At 42.2% G+C, this 15,241-nt stretch overlaps 1 protein-coding gene across 1 annotated transcript in view; it reads left to right on the top strand.

Annotated features, from left to right (window-relative positions):
- Positions 1–5,803: 5,803 nt before the first annotated feature.
- Positions 5,804–15,241, top strand: part of Radx (RPA1 related single stranded DNA binding protein, X-linked) — a 64,141-nt gene continuing 54,703 nt past the window's right edge. The window contains 2 exon segments of the mRNA XM_008852999.1: positions 5,804–6,177; positions 6,179–6,426. Of these exon segments, the coding sequence (XP_008851221.1) occupies positions 5,804–6,177; positions 6,179–6,426 (622 nt within the window).

Below are 15,241 nucleotides of genomic sequence, written 5' to 3'. Positions count from 1 at the left end.
CTCCCTCCCTCCCTCTCTCTCTCTCCCTCTCTCTCTGCTCTTCCTCTCTCTCTCTCTCACCACTTCCCTTCTGGGGCTCTACCAAACCTCTACTAAACCACTGCCCTTCTAGGGCTCATCTTCCCTCAGCCTCTACTAAATAAACCTCAGGATCAACTTGTTCTACAAGCTTCCCTCCCTTCTGGCTCACTGCATTTTTTCTGCTTTTCTCCAATCCCATTTCTTGTACTCTGTCTCCATCTACTGGCTGGTCATGCTATGCTCTCATTGCAGGGTTTTCCACTCTTCTCGCTTGCCTCAAAATCACATGTGTGTCAAAAACCCCTTTCCTTTCTCTGGACATAGGATGCTATTTCCAGAGAGAGGAACACACACTACTTCCTGTCCAGGACAGGATCTCGCCTTTCCTCTCCCTGATGATCTAATTGCAGGATGCCGCCTTCTGGGACTTAAAAGTAACTAGAAAATAATAACTCGAACGCAAGCAACAATAAAAGGATGCTTTGTTTTGATGCCTGGTTCTCCTCACTCTTGTTTTGCATGACCAATGCCAAGCCCCTTTTCTTCTTACTCTCTCCCCGTCTCTTTCTCTTCCTCATCTGCTGCCCTTTCCTGCCTGGACTCATGATCCTGCTTCCACTCCTTATGGAGAGAGGATTTTCTTTGTCTCCCATTTGCTTGGTTTTGTCTCTACCTCTTACCCCCTTGTTCAGTTCTTTCTCTATCTCCTCTTCACTCTGCACTTAATCTATCACTATGGGAAACACCCACTCAATGTCTCAGGGTCTCACACCTCTTGCTTGTCTTCTTAAATCCTTAAAACAACTAAAACTTTCGGATATAATCAGGCCAAAATGCCTAAAGTTCCTGTGCACCACTGCCTGGCCTCAGTACGAGTTAGATAATAACTCTGTTTGGCCAGACACTGAAACCTTAAACTTCAATATTTTGAGAGATTTAAAATTTTTCTGCCATTGTAAAGGTTAATGGTCTAAATTACCATACAGCCAAGCTTCCTTTGGTCTCTGTGCTAATCCCTCCTTCTGGGTCCCATGTTCTTCTTCTCGCTAAGACAGTTTCACGGGATCCCAACCCACCAGAGGCCTCTGCCCCTCCACCTCCCCCCTCCCCCTCCACCTCAGCTTTTCATCCTACCATAGCCAATGAACTGCCTCCAATTAGGACCCATCCCCAACCTCCTCCTGCTCCCCAGCCTGAGGCACAACAAAGTCCTCCCCATGCTCTCCCCTTGCTATACTCTCCCTTGCCTCCCATTCCAGGGCCCAACCTGGCTCCCCTCCTTTCTCCAACTCAAACTCCCTCTCCACACCATGACCTTCCCCCTCTCCAGCACCACTCTAAGTCCATCACCTGCTCTCCTTCCATTTACTCTCCTCAACTTGAGGACAGTTAAACACCTTAAACACCTCCTTGTCAAATATTCCCTAGTCTCCCCTATTCTGGCTTCTAGCTCAAATAACCCTTTTATTCCTTGTGTATTTAACTTCTACTTTGATTCCAGACCCTGCCTCCGATACCCCTGCCCTCTGTCCCCTCATGGACAGGACACCTTTCTCATCTCTCCCACTCCAACAGTTATAAAGTCTAAACAGTGTTATATCACACAATTTTCCTTAATTGATTATGCTGGAGGTTGTAAACATCAATTTGATAATGTTTATGTACCAATTGCTTTTTTCCACCTAAAGCAAGGTTTTGGTAGGCCACTCTCTAAACTACATAAGGTAAAAGATTTACCTAAAAACTTATAAAACACAATATGTACATGGGTAATATTAACTTATTACATTATCTTATGTATATAATTTAGATTCCATGTTCTTTTAATAAGATGATACTACACAGTACTTTCTTCTGAGTCAAACTACTACCATCTTCATGACTTTGGCTGTGTCCACTAACAAAAAGTCATCACAATTGAACTTGTTGACTTGACTATCATATTCTTTAATTGAAGGAGGAGGGGTAAACAGGGTCATTGGACCCTCACCTGAGCATCCAGCTGCTCTTCCCAGCCAACTGTATGTAATTTGACCCTAATTACATGGTCTCCTGGACTTGGAAAAGACTAAGTATATTATCTAAAAAAGGCTAAGAAGGCTTACTCCATGCTGGGTTAAGGCTTTCCAATGTAAATACTCTCAGGTCACTCATATACCTCAGCAGCCCCTCAGTCATCTCTGTAAGTAAGCTCAGTAAATTCACTGGTTCCCCAGGAAAACTAATCAAACATTCGTTTGACACTAGAGCCTCAAAAGGGGATAAGCATTGCTTAGTATCCCCAGGAAAAGAATTCTTACAACAGGTAGAAAATTTATTTGTTAATGTTATTATGTCTCATGATTATTAAAAAAAGAAAATGAGAATAGATAAAAATTTTGTTTGCTAATGTTATTGTGTCTCATGGTTATTAAAAAAAGGAAAATGAAAAAGTGGAGGATGTTAGAAGAATATGAAAATGGAGATATTTTTAAAGAAGGATTTATGTATGAAAATTATGATGGCTGGATATTCCCAGAATTGACAGAGAAATGAGAAAGCTGGGCACGTGATGAAGGTCTGTGTAGGGTTGTTACAATATAACAAGGATGAGACAAGGATAATGTGTAGACAATCTTGAAATTTCTAAGGTCGCAGCTTAGATAACTAGTCTAAGGATGTCTAGTCAAGGTTGATTTAAGGATGTTGCCCAAGTTCTATCCACATAGCACATGGTAATTAATGTACCAGGCTGGTGTAACTAACCTTGTTGGATGTTTAATAGCCAGACTCTAAGGCCTATATTAAGCTGGTCAGAGGGACTTAAAGGGACAAATTCTTGATCCTGGCCCTCCAAGGTCAAACAAGTTCCAGGGGCTATGGTGCATCTCTCGAAAAGTCCTGTAACTTTGGTGAGTCACCTGTCCTCTTGTTCAGGGAGGCCATGGAGACCCCAGAAGATGGACTTAAACCAGTGTCCAGTCTGCAAAGAGGAGGGTCAACACAGAGGAAATATTCCCTCCATGCTTCCAAGAGAAGCCCTGGTCAAGCAAGACCTTTTGACTTATCTTCACATAGATGAAACTGGTAAAAGAAAAGCTTGAGGAGCCAGGACTCCCCTCAAGCCCATGTGGTCCCTGAGGACCAAACCCTCATACAACCTTAAGAGTAAAAATAAGCTGGTTTATTTAGGCCAACAGTATGGTCTTAAACACCCAAAAGGAAAGTATAACCAAAATTAAAGTCATCAGTATATTTTAAGGGTTCAAGGGATTACACAATCCAGACATTAGATGTAAGTTCTTACGTTATTTAGACAATTATCTCTCATTGATAATTTTGTTCCTAATAAGATGCTACTCAGATGTAAGACTTCAAATCTTGGTCTACAATACTGTAGTGCCAACTTACAGATAAGAGAGGCAACCCACTATTGTTCTAGCCTAAAAAATAAAATGATGGCTAAATTTGTTTTCTCTCCCTATGTAGAAGCCTTTGAGAGGTAACTGACACTGATTCTAGCCACTCCAACAGCTATCAAAATACCTGAAAACAAATCCTGAGTCCATCACTCTCAAGTTCAGCCCTGGCAGGAAAAAATAACTCAGCATGATTTCAATATTTTTAAAGAGGCACTAACCTTAGAAGATACTGAAAGCTATAGCTATGTAAAAAAATCACATGGGATGTGAATAATTTCCAGAAATGTGTTGTTTAATTTGTCTAATTTTTCATATACTATAGACCAACAGATTAATGATTTACAAAAGGAAATTAACAAGATGTCTAAATTTTCTATACCTTGGCCAAAATGGTTCCAATGGCTTACTCCATTCTTGGGCCCAAAATTGATTGGTGTACTTCTTCTTATGGGAGCTCCAATAGGTATGCACTGTATTATAATTTCGATTACTAATACTGTGGCCTCTATGACCACTTCCTTCTTACTTTTAAAAAACAATAAAGGGAGGAGATGTAGGAAATCAGGATGCCAGGCCCTAGGGTGAGGTGAGCCTAAAACTTGCAGGTCCAGGCTGCATTCTCTGCTAAAGGGAGGGGCACTGAAAACAGTGGCTCTGATAATCCTTGTCTTGCAGAACACTGCTAGACTAGCAGGAGGAAGCAGCCCAGTCATAAAAGTGCAGGCTCCCTGCTCTGTGGGAAAGCGTTTTGGTCAACAAACCTTAGCTCATCTCCTTGTCCTGAACAAATAACTCAGCTATCCCTGACTAAGAGATTAGGCCAGGTTAAAGGTTTACTCCTGAGCTAAAAGCTAAAAGTTCACCATGCTTTTAGCTTTAAGACAGAAAACATTGTGGCCAATAAATTACTAGATGAGCATTGAGAACCTTGAGTAAAAGTTTAAGAATCCTTCTGGCACCAACTAACAGACTGTTTCTTCTGTTTCTTTGTACCCTAAATGTTTGTATGTGACTGCCATATCCCACGTGACTGCTAGTTCCTTGGGATGTATAAGAACCATCTAAATTCTAAAATAAATCATCCTGTTGGGAAGACACAGGTCCCAGAGTTTATGACTCTGTCGCCGATCAGACCCTCTGCCCTGAAGCCAGCAAGTCCCCCACTAAGCAAAGCAAACCTGAGTCCTGACAACCATGTTAAGAAGTGTTCTTTGGACAATTACTACTTTTTGTGTGTGTTAGGAGATCTGGACATACCTAATAAATATTATATTTTTAATTCTGAGTATTCTGTTCATTTTATTCATTTTCCAGTTATTCTTAAAATATGCTTTGTGGGCTGGAGAGGTGGCTCAGCAGTTAAGAGCACTCACTGCTCTTGTAGAGGACCCGGGTTCAATTTCCAACACCCACATGGCAGCTGGGACATGCAAGGGCTCATGGGGATGGGGTGGGGGAACTCAGGAGAAGAGGGCTGGTGGGAAGCAGGTGATATCTATCAGGGGAGGGTGGGAAAGTGGGGGTACTTGTACTGGGAAGGGAAGCTGTACATATGTTTTATACATTTTCTGATTTTGTTCATACTACAGGAACCAGGTATATTATTTAGTTCATGTATATTTAGTAATTTTGTGCTTTGTACTTAAACAGTTTCTAGAATTCTAAAAGTAGGGGCTAGAGAGATATCTCAGTGGTTAGGAGCACTGCCTAGTGCTACAGAAGACCCAGATTTAGGTCTCAGAACCAAAATGGCGGCTAACAACCGTTTCTAACTCCATAATTCCAGATGCAGGGAATACGTCTTGACCTCCATGGGCATTGCACAACAGTTGTACCCTTACATCCAGGCAGTATACTCATACACATTAAATACTATTAGAAATTCTAAAATCATTAAATTAGTAAATACACACAAATGTGGTAATAATAAATTTCTTTTGCTGATTCTTGACCCAATCCTCAAGCCCCTGAGCTCCGACTATAAGAACCATCAGTTTTGCCACTTCTGACTACTTTCTGTCCCTTTTTGATACAATCCTTCCTCAGGGAGGCAGGAGTGCTCTTCGCCCCTCCTGAGAAGGGCGCTAAGCCTTGGGAACCTTGAGGACCTGGCTTCAGAATCCTGCCCTCCCCCCTCCTGCCCCTCCCCTCTGCCGGATGGAACGCAGAGCGACCACCCTCAGCATAGGAACGTCGCCTCAGGACTGCAGACGTTAGGCAGGTGGCGCTGGTGGGAAAGCTGGTGTGCAGGCGTCAGGCCTCAGAGTCTCATTTGTGGGCAGAGCCAGACCAGCCTGCTGTGGTGGCGGTGCACTGTGTGCTCTTCTCCCGGCTTCCCAACTAGGTTTTAGGGGTGCAAGGAGTTGGCGGTTTTTTTCATGATGTCTAGTGAGTCTGGTCAGCCTCAGGCTGGCCCCTCACAGGCCTGCCTCTCCTGGCCGCTCCCAGAGAGAGATCCAGCTGGGGTCCCGGGGAGAGTGGTTGAAGGGGCTGGTGTCCAAAAGGACAAGTCCTGGATCCAAATCATCAGTTCCCCTCGACAGTGTTTCTCCTTCTCGGAGGTGGTGCCTGTCACGGTATTGGCCATTCAAAGATATCTTTTAGAGGATGAGCTACCAGGGGATGGAGTGCACAAGTCTCTTTACTGCTATGATGTGACCATCTCTGATGGGGTGTATCAGAAGTGCTACCTGGACCCCAGCTTAAACTTTCTCGTCTATAAGAATATTCTTAAAGCTGGCGTAGAAATGCGAATTTACAGTCTCGTGTCTTTTTAATGAGAGAAGGTTAGGCCAGAGGATCCTGTGTCTAGATAAGGTCCACTGTGGGGAGCCCTTAGATGTCATTTCTCTAGAAAATCCCTTCAGAAACAGAGCGCACCAGGAGAAGCTAGAGAGGCCACTTCTTGGCAGGAGTAACCATTACCTGGTGCTCTGGAAAAACGAAGACCCCTATGGAAATATCTGGGTGGCCAACAAAACACCTGAGGAAATCAACTTTGACAGTAAGTAAATTGGAGGGAATTGCGACTGGGTTTTTAAGTGTTTGCCACCCTGCGTGGGTGCGCACGTGTGGAAGCCGGCAGTTGGCATGGCTGAGGCTAGACGATTCCCATGAATTCTAGGGCAGTCTGGGTTCCAGACAGAGACCTGTTTTCAAAAAACAAGCACATATGTGTTTGGGAGCATGCACTAACGGGAAAGGAAAGAGCTTCTGCACTATTAATTTCAAGCCAGCAGGAGTCCTAAAATAATTTTCCTGATCACCTGGAGATAGTCTTAAAGTTTGGGCGCTGGTGTTCTATTTTGGTTTGATTGCAAAATACTATTCAGGAAATGTCTGGTTGTACTTTAAATTAGTCTGGCAAAAACATTAATTGAGGACTTATTTTTCAGCAGTCCTGCTGTGTTTGATACATAGGTTTAGCTTGAATTAATCTTACTTGCATCCCCAAAGTTGGGAAAGTAGTGCTTTATGTATGTTCAAGAGTGTGTAGATAGGAATTTTATATAAAAGCTATGGATATTTATCTTGACTATATTTGAGTGTTTCTGTGGAAAGGATGGATTCCTACAAGTGCAATTAGAGAGTTAAATGATATTTGATCTTTTAAATTCAATGGGTATTGATAAATTATTCTCTGAAATTTTGTACTAATTTATATTTAACAACATAGGCATGAGTGTCCATTTCCCCATATCTTGCTTTTTAAAAATAGGATCTTTTGACTTCATTTTCTTTCTAGTGCTGGGGACTGAACGGGAGCCTCTAGTGTGCCCTGTCAGCTTGACTTTTATTAATCATTTTTTACTGGATTTCTTTACTCATAGGTTTTTGTGATGGTTCTATACTGCAAATTATTTTTTGTAGTGCTATGTGCCTTTTCTGTTAACTTTGTTTATGTTCTGTGCCGTTGAGTCTTTTTATTAAGGTTTAACTTTACATAGTAACATGAAAATTGTACTCACACACACTTGGATGTTCACCCTTCCTTCAAGATAGACAGCAGGGGCTAGAGATGTAGCTCAGTTGTTAAGATCACTGGGTGCTCTTCCAGAAGACCCAGGTTCAGTACCTAGCACTAACATGGAGTCTAACAACCATGGGATCCAACACCCTCTTCGGGATGCACTTAAACACATGCAGGCAAAACACTCACACATGTAAAATTAAATAAATCAATCAATAAAAAGACATTTTAAAAGATACAGAACATTTTAGGCACCCTAAAAAACTCCCTAAGATCCCTTCCTTGTCTATGCCCCTACCTGAAAACTGGCAACAACTTCTGTGACCTTAAAACAATCTTTTTCTTTTTAAATTTTGTTGTTCTGAGGCTAGGTTTCATATAACCCAGGCAGGCCTTGAACTCACTTTATAGCTGAAGATGGCCTCCAACTCCTGATCCCCTGCCTCCAACTCCCAAGTGCTGGGACTACAGATGTGGTGGCCTACCAGGTTTCTTTTTTCTTCTTTTTTCTTCTAGTTTTTACTTTGTAAATCTTACCTATCGGACTGGCCATATGGCTTAGCAGTTAAAAGTACATACTGGTCTTTCAGAAGACCTGAGCTCAAGTCCCAGGAACCATGTCAGGCAGCTCAAAACTGCCTGTAAGTCCAGCTCCTGAGAAATATAATACCTCTGGCTTCCTCAGGCACCTGCATTCAGGTGCACACACCTCCCCCAGATATATACAAATACACATGATTACAACAAATAAAATATATTAATTTACTAACTTGGGGATGGGAGAGGGGAGGCAGGGAATAGGATGTCTGTTTGAATATGTGGGGGTCATAAGACAACTTGAGGGAATAGGTTCTCTCCTAGGACCATGTGGGTCAAGGTTAGCAAGCCCTTTTAACACTGAACCATCTTGATGGCACTTGTTGCTAATTTCGAGTCAGAGTTTCATCATGCAACTCAGACTGACCTAGAACTCCTGGTAGTCCTCCAGTCTCCACCTCCTGGTGCCGAGATCACCAACATAGGCACCACTGTGCCCAGCTTATTGTTGTTTTGTCTTGTTTTTGTTTTTATTTTTGTTCTGTTGTTTGAGACAATACCTCTCTACATAACCAGCCCCAGGGTTCTCCTGCCTCAGCATCCTGAGTACTGAAATTACAGACAAGCATCACCATGCTGAGCATGAAAATCTCCATTTTTAGAAGATCCTTTTTATCTGGGCATAGCTGGGTACAACTGTCATCTCAGCATTCAGAAACCTAAGGCAGGAGGGTTGAGTTCTAGACCATCCTGGATACTCAGTAAGACCTTGTCTCTAAATAATTAATTAAATAATGAATTGTAAATGGAGGTTGTATCATGTCACTCCCCTGCCTAAATATTTCCATAAGTCCATTGCATTGGAAGGCAGCTATGCTCACCACTATACCACCAACGTGGTCCATTGCATTGAGACAGCGCAAACTCCCCATGAGGATCCATGAAGCTTCCTGCAGAGAAGACTGTCAAGTTTTCTATAAAAACCCAAATTACAAACCAGTTTGCATTTTGGAATTCTTTCTGCATTGTCCAGGCTGCCCTCAAAGCTGCAGTCCTCCTGCCTCAGCCTCCAGAGTAGATGGCTTTACAGGCAGGGACCCACGTGCTATTGAAAAATAAGTTATTTTATCGTCACAAGACCTGTGATGACTGAAGAAACAGGATCTTTGCCATTATTTAGTAAAAACAGTCCTTGATAATACATAAATAATTGTGTCTGGTTTTGTTTTGTTCCCACAGGACTTCATGCAAAACAGGGAGTGTGATACTGATTTGCTTCCTGGTCTAGACTAGTATACTGTGTTGACTCTGCCTTTCAGAATACTGAATTCAACTCTACCATCACCTCTGTGCCTTTGCCTCCAGCCTTTTGATCTCCAAACCTCCAAGTATTTGCCTGCCTTTGGTGCTTTACACCTCCATTTCCCCCTTTCTTGAATGTTTCTCCCCATTTTCAGGTTTAATCTCGAACACATAAAACACAATAGAAGAGATTATTTAAATATTCTCTCCTCATTTATTTTTATTGCCCCCTCTTTGCGAATATCCTTTGTAGAGGTGTAGCACTGAAATTATTTTCTTCCTTTTTTTTCTGTTAATGAAGTCTATACCTTTTTTTATCACTGTTGTGGTTTACATCCCCACTATGCAGGCCAATGTCTGGCATGTGGTAGGTGCTCTCTTGAATAAAGGAGTGAATGAAATCAATTAGAAAACACTGCTGGATCATCTAATATTGAACCACTTTTGAATTCCAGTTTGGTCCTAGCTGTTATTTTTAGATCTGTGTATTTAAGTAAATTTAATCCACAGGGTTTTTCTTAATTTGAAGGTGTCATTAGTCCAAATTTCAGATCAGGTTTGGAGTAGCCTAATAGAATGAGTCAGCAGTTTTCCTATTTTCCCACATACACAAAATTTCAACATTCATTGAAGAATTTGTGCAGTTCAGCCGTAAAACTGGATAAGGTTTATGATACTGGGATTAGGGGTGGTAGGGATTACTTCTTTTTAATTTCTTGTAGAAAAAGCCATGAATGTGTGCCTAATTCTTTTTGAGTACATTTTTGAGACTTGATATTTTCCTAGAATTTCTCATTTCATCTAGATCTCAAAATTGTATGTAGCAATCTATACCTTTAAATCTTTCTTGTTCACTAGATTCCCTTTCATAATCCTAATGGCGATGTGTTAGCCTTTCATCCCTCAAGTTTATCAGTGCCAGAGACTTAAGTGCTTTATTCTTAATTTTATTTGATTTTATTTGGTATTTTTGGAGATGGTCTGCAGCTCATGCTGACTTGGACCTCACGTTCTTCCCTCCACAGCCTCCTGAGTCCGGGGATTAAGAGCATGCACCAACAAGTCTGGCTTTGTTGTGTTTTATTTGTTGTGGTGCTAGGTATTGAACTTGGGCCTTGCCCATCCTAGACAAGTGCTTTATTACTGACCTATATCCTCAGCCTTTATTTTAACTTTTTATTTTGAGACAGGCTATGGGTAAGTTGCCCAGGCTGGACTTCAGCTCACTCTGTAGCTCATGCAGACCTTCAATTTGCAACCTTTCTGATCTGCTCTCCCAAGTAACCGAGATTACAAGCCTGTATTAACCAGGCTTGGTTTTACTGTTAGTTTTTGAAACACATTTTTTACTAATAAAGAAGCTGGGAGCTGACTCATTGGGTGTCCTAGTTTTATCTTCATTGCTGTGACAAAATACTCTGACCACTACCAACTTGTGCAGGAAAGGGTTTATTTAGCTTTCATACCCCAGGTCACAGTTCATCTGGGTACTAATAAAGAAGCTAGGAGCTGACTCATTGGGTGTCCTAGTTTTATCTTCATTGCTATGACAAAATACTCTGACCACTACCAACTTGGGAGGAAAGGGTTTATTTAGCTTACATATCTCAGATCACAGTTCATCTGGGAGCCCAAGGTAGGAACTCAGGGCAGGAACCTGGAGGCAGGAGCTGGAGCACAGGGCATAGAGGAACGCTGCTTACTGGATTTCTCCCCTGGCCCCTGCTCAGCCTACTTTCTTATGCAACACAGGCCCACCTGCCCAGGGGTGGCACCACCCACAGTGGGCTGGGCCCTCCCACATCATGACTCATCAAGGAGAGGCCCCTCAGACGTGGCCACAGGCCAGTCCAATAGAGGCAATTCTCCAATTGAGGCTCCCTCAACTCAGGTGTGTCAAGTTGACACTAAAGCTATCCAGCACACTGGGTAAGAGTATTTGCTATGCAATCATGAGACCTGACTTTAGATCCAAGCATCCACATTAAAAACAATTAAAAAAAAAAAGGAAAAAGCTGAACATGGCCTGGTACTGTGGTTGGTAGAGGCAGGAGTGAGAGACTCTGTTTTAAAGGGATAGTAGTACAGGATGGTCAGTGTCTTCTCACATGCTCACAGTTAATTTCTTAACTGATTCATATCCTGTTGGTGGGCGTTAATTCATAAGTATTAAATTCGTCTCTATATTTTTTTGACTTAAATTCTATTTTGTCTGATAATGATATTTACCATTTTTGGTGGCATTTAAAGTCCTGGTTCTAAATGTGATTTGGCTACTCTGTCACCTCAGGAGTGCTTCTTGGTGTGTGTGTGTGTGTGTGTGTGTGTGTGTATGTGTGTGTCTTCATGTGGGTACAGGTACACATGCATGTGTGTGGAAGCCAGAGAACAACATGGGGCTTCACTCTTCAGGTGCCATGTACTTTTGGGGGGGTACAGAATGTCTCATTGGCCTGTGTCTGGACATGTAATCTAGGCTGGCTGGCCAAGCAAGACCCTGCCTGCTTCTGCCTCCCTGCTCCTGAGATTACAATTTGTGCCTGGCCGGGTTTTTTTTTTTTTTTTTTTTATTTTGTTTTTGTTTCTTTGGTTTTGTGGGTTCTGGAAGTCAAGCTCAGGCCCTCATGCTTGCAAGACAAGCACTTTGCTGACTGAGCTATCTCACCCGTCCCTTAAATGTGCTTTAAAATACAGGTTTCTGAGCCCATTCACTGGTTTCTGATTCATTAGATTTGTGATAGCATCCTAGGAATTTGCGTTTCTAACAAGTTCCAGAAACTGTGGTGATACAGTTCCAGCAAAGACTACACTTTTTTCTCTCCATGAATATTTGTATTGCATTTATGTGCATTTCATACAATATATTTTAATAATATGTAGATTCTCTCTCTCATCTGTGCTCCCTATTGCCACCCTCACCAGATTTCATTCATTCTGTCATATATGTTAAGGCCTCAAGTTTGTGTACCCAGATGTCCCTTGGTGCAAGTTCATCCCCCAGAGTCTAATCAGTCTATCTAGTGTCTCTCCCTTAAGGAAGATCAACTTTCCCTCACCCAGCAAGTTCCATCTATCTTTTTGGCATCATTTAATTTTGTTTCATATTTATCTTTTCTAAGAAGCATATATTTAAGATTCGTGTGTGAGAGCACACGTGTGTATATGTAGGAAGGGATTCATCTATGTGCACAGAGGTCAACCTCAAATAACGGTCCCTATTATTTTATTAGATAGGTATCTCACTAGCACCTGGGACTCCCTGTTAATGCCAGGCTTGGTAGCCAGCAAGCCTCAGGGATCCTCCTGTCTCTGTCTCCCTAGCACTGGGATTACAAGCATGCTCTAATGTGACTGGCTTTCCACATGATTTTTCATGATCAAACTTAGGTCCTCATGCATATATAGTTTTATTCAAACCAGTTCTTGGTTTTGTGTTTATTTGTTTTAAAATAGGTTTCACTTTGTAGCCCAGGCTGGTCTTATAATCTTTCAGCCCCAACATCTTGAGTTTTGCAATTAAAGGTTTATGCCACCAAATTCAACTCAACCCCTTGTCTTTTAAGAATTGTGTTTAGGGCCTGTGAGATGGTGCAGTGGGTAGATTCTTGCCACCAAGCCTGATGACCTGAGTTCAGTCCCCAAGACCAACATGGTGGAAGGAGAGAATCAGCCCTCATGTTGTCCTCTGACATCCACCCACATACTATGGCATTCATGTATCACCACCACACCCTAAATAAATAAATTAATAAATAATAAATAAAATTTTAAAAGCTGAAATAAATTCAGTAAGTTTAATGTGATTAATGATATTTATACCTGTTTGTTCTTTGGTTGCTTGGTTGCTTGCTGTCCAGTTTGCTGGCTTGGTTTTTTGAGACAGAGTCTTGCTGTGTTTCTCAGGCTGGCTCCTCTGTACCACTAGGCCGACCTCTTACGGTTGTTGTTGGCTGTGGTTTGAAGAGGTGATACTGCTAAATTTTCCCACTCTAGTCTTGAAATCATCCAGATGCCTCAGCCTCCCAAGCACTGGGATTGTAGAGTGTAAGAACACACTCCCCTTTCTTTCCCCTTATTTTGTTTTTTTAAAAAATATATTTATTTAGCTTTTGTGCATTTCATACAGTTATTCTTAATCAAATTTAGACCCCATCCCCCTTCTATGCTCCCACATACCCCCCACCGAACCACATGCATTCCTTGATACATGTTAAGTCCCATCTGGCCAAGCATTTATACCCGATGTCCTTCAGTGAAAAATTCATCCACTGAATTTAGTCTAGTCAAGCCTATCTAGAGATCCTAAGGAAGATCTGCTCTCCTTCACTAATCAGATGCACCAATAGAAATAGTTTTCTGTGCTAGTCATTATGGTTATTACACTTTAGGGTTGGATTGGCCCATTGATTTTTTTCCTTTAGCAACTTGCTTAATATCCTCCAGAATTATAAGAGCTAGTCTTCAGGGAGAAGGCATTAGGCTGGGAAGGGAGGAGGGAAGGACATGCAGGGGACCATGGGGATGGGGTGGGGGAACTCAGGAGAAGAGGGATGGTGGGAGGCAGGTGATATCTATCAGGGGAGGGTGGGAAAGTGGGGGCACTTGGACTGGGGAGGGAGGAGAGAGGTTGGACGGGGGAGAGAGAGGAGAGATGAATGGAGCTTGGGTGGCATGGGAAGCCAGAGGGAAATGTGTTGGCTCCTGAACCCCCTGAGAAATGCACATATGGCATCTGAACATTAGTGCATGTGACTACCTGGGAGCTGTATGGCAAGGAGCATAGTGCCAGACAGGAGTTATTGGTCAGGTTAGTTTAAGAGACTCCCAAAATAACACAGGCTATTTCCGGAGCCCTTAGTTATCTCCAAGAGCTTGAAGGTAAGACCCTACTACTGGAGACAGGGCATACTTTGAACACAGGACTTGATGCAGTGGAGCTAGAACTGAATTTATTTTGTTTTTTGAGACAGGCTTTCCCTAAATTAGCCCAGAATGGTCTTGACCTTGAAATCTTTCTGACACTGACCCTGGAGTGTTGAGATTTTGTGCCACCGTGTACATGGCACCTTCACCTGTTCTTGATATTTCCTACCCCTGATGGTATCCAAAGACATTTTCATGAGAATGAGGAGATCAAGAACATTTTCGTAACAATAATAATGTTTTACTTACACTTTTTCTTTCTCATTCTTTCACAAGTGTATACCAGAGTTTTCCAGACACTACAGGACATGAGGATGTTAAATTGAACTCAAAATATCTACTTTCTATTAAGCTAAAGCGATTTCTACTAATGTAAAATAGTCTCACTTCAATGAATCTTTTGTTTCGTTTTGATTTGTAATGCTGGGAGTTGAGAGTAGGACCTTGTACATGACTATAATCTCAGCACTTGTTAGGTTGAGGCAGGGGGATCATGAGTTCCAGGTCAACCTGTACTATAATAAATGAGTAAATAAATACACTTCCCTTCCCTTCCCTCTTCTCCCCTCCCTTCCCCTCCCCTCCCCAACCTTTCCCTTCCTTTCCCCCCTTCCCCTCTGTGTCTCTCTGTTGTGTGTGAGTGCATGCTCCTATGTGTCCTGGTGTATGTGTGAAAGTCAGAGGACAGCCTTTTCCTTCCACCTCCTTTGGGACAGTGTCTCTCTCTCTCCTTAGCTGGGAGCTTTACAGTTAGGCTAGACTGCTTGCCCCAAGGATCCTCCTTTCTCTGCTTTCTCTGTGCTGGGATTAAAAATGCAGGATACCATGCCTGGTATTTTTACAGGAGTTCTGGAGATTGAACTCAGTTCCTAGCAAGTGTTTTGTTTTACCATCTAAACCACAACAATCTCAGTGTTCTGATTTTTTAATATTTTATGTGCATGAGTGTCACGAGCCAGGACTCTGTCCAGCAGAGTCCAGGAAAGATGACACAGACACCAAGGTGAGGTTCAAGCTTCTGTTTCTCTTTCTCCTTTATTCTCTCTTATTCTCTTCACTATGATGCTGGCTCTGTTCTGTTCTATTC

Source organism: Nannospalax galili, unplaced genomic scaffold, assembly GCF_000622305.1.
Source record: "Nannospalax galili isolate Female #2095 unplaced genomic scaffold, S.galili_v1.0 scaffold25, whole genome shotgun sequence".
Classification (NCBI taxonomy): domain Eukaryota; kingdom Metazoa; phylum Chordata; class Mammalia; order Rodentia; family Spalacidae; genus Nannospalax; species Nannospalax galili.
Note: the sequence above shows the minus strand (reverse complement) of the source record. Positions and strands in the feature narration are given on the sequence as shown.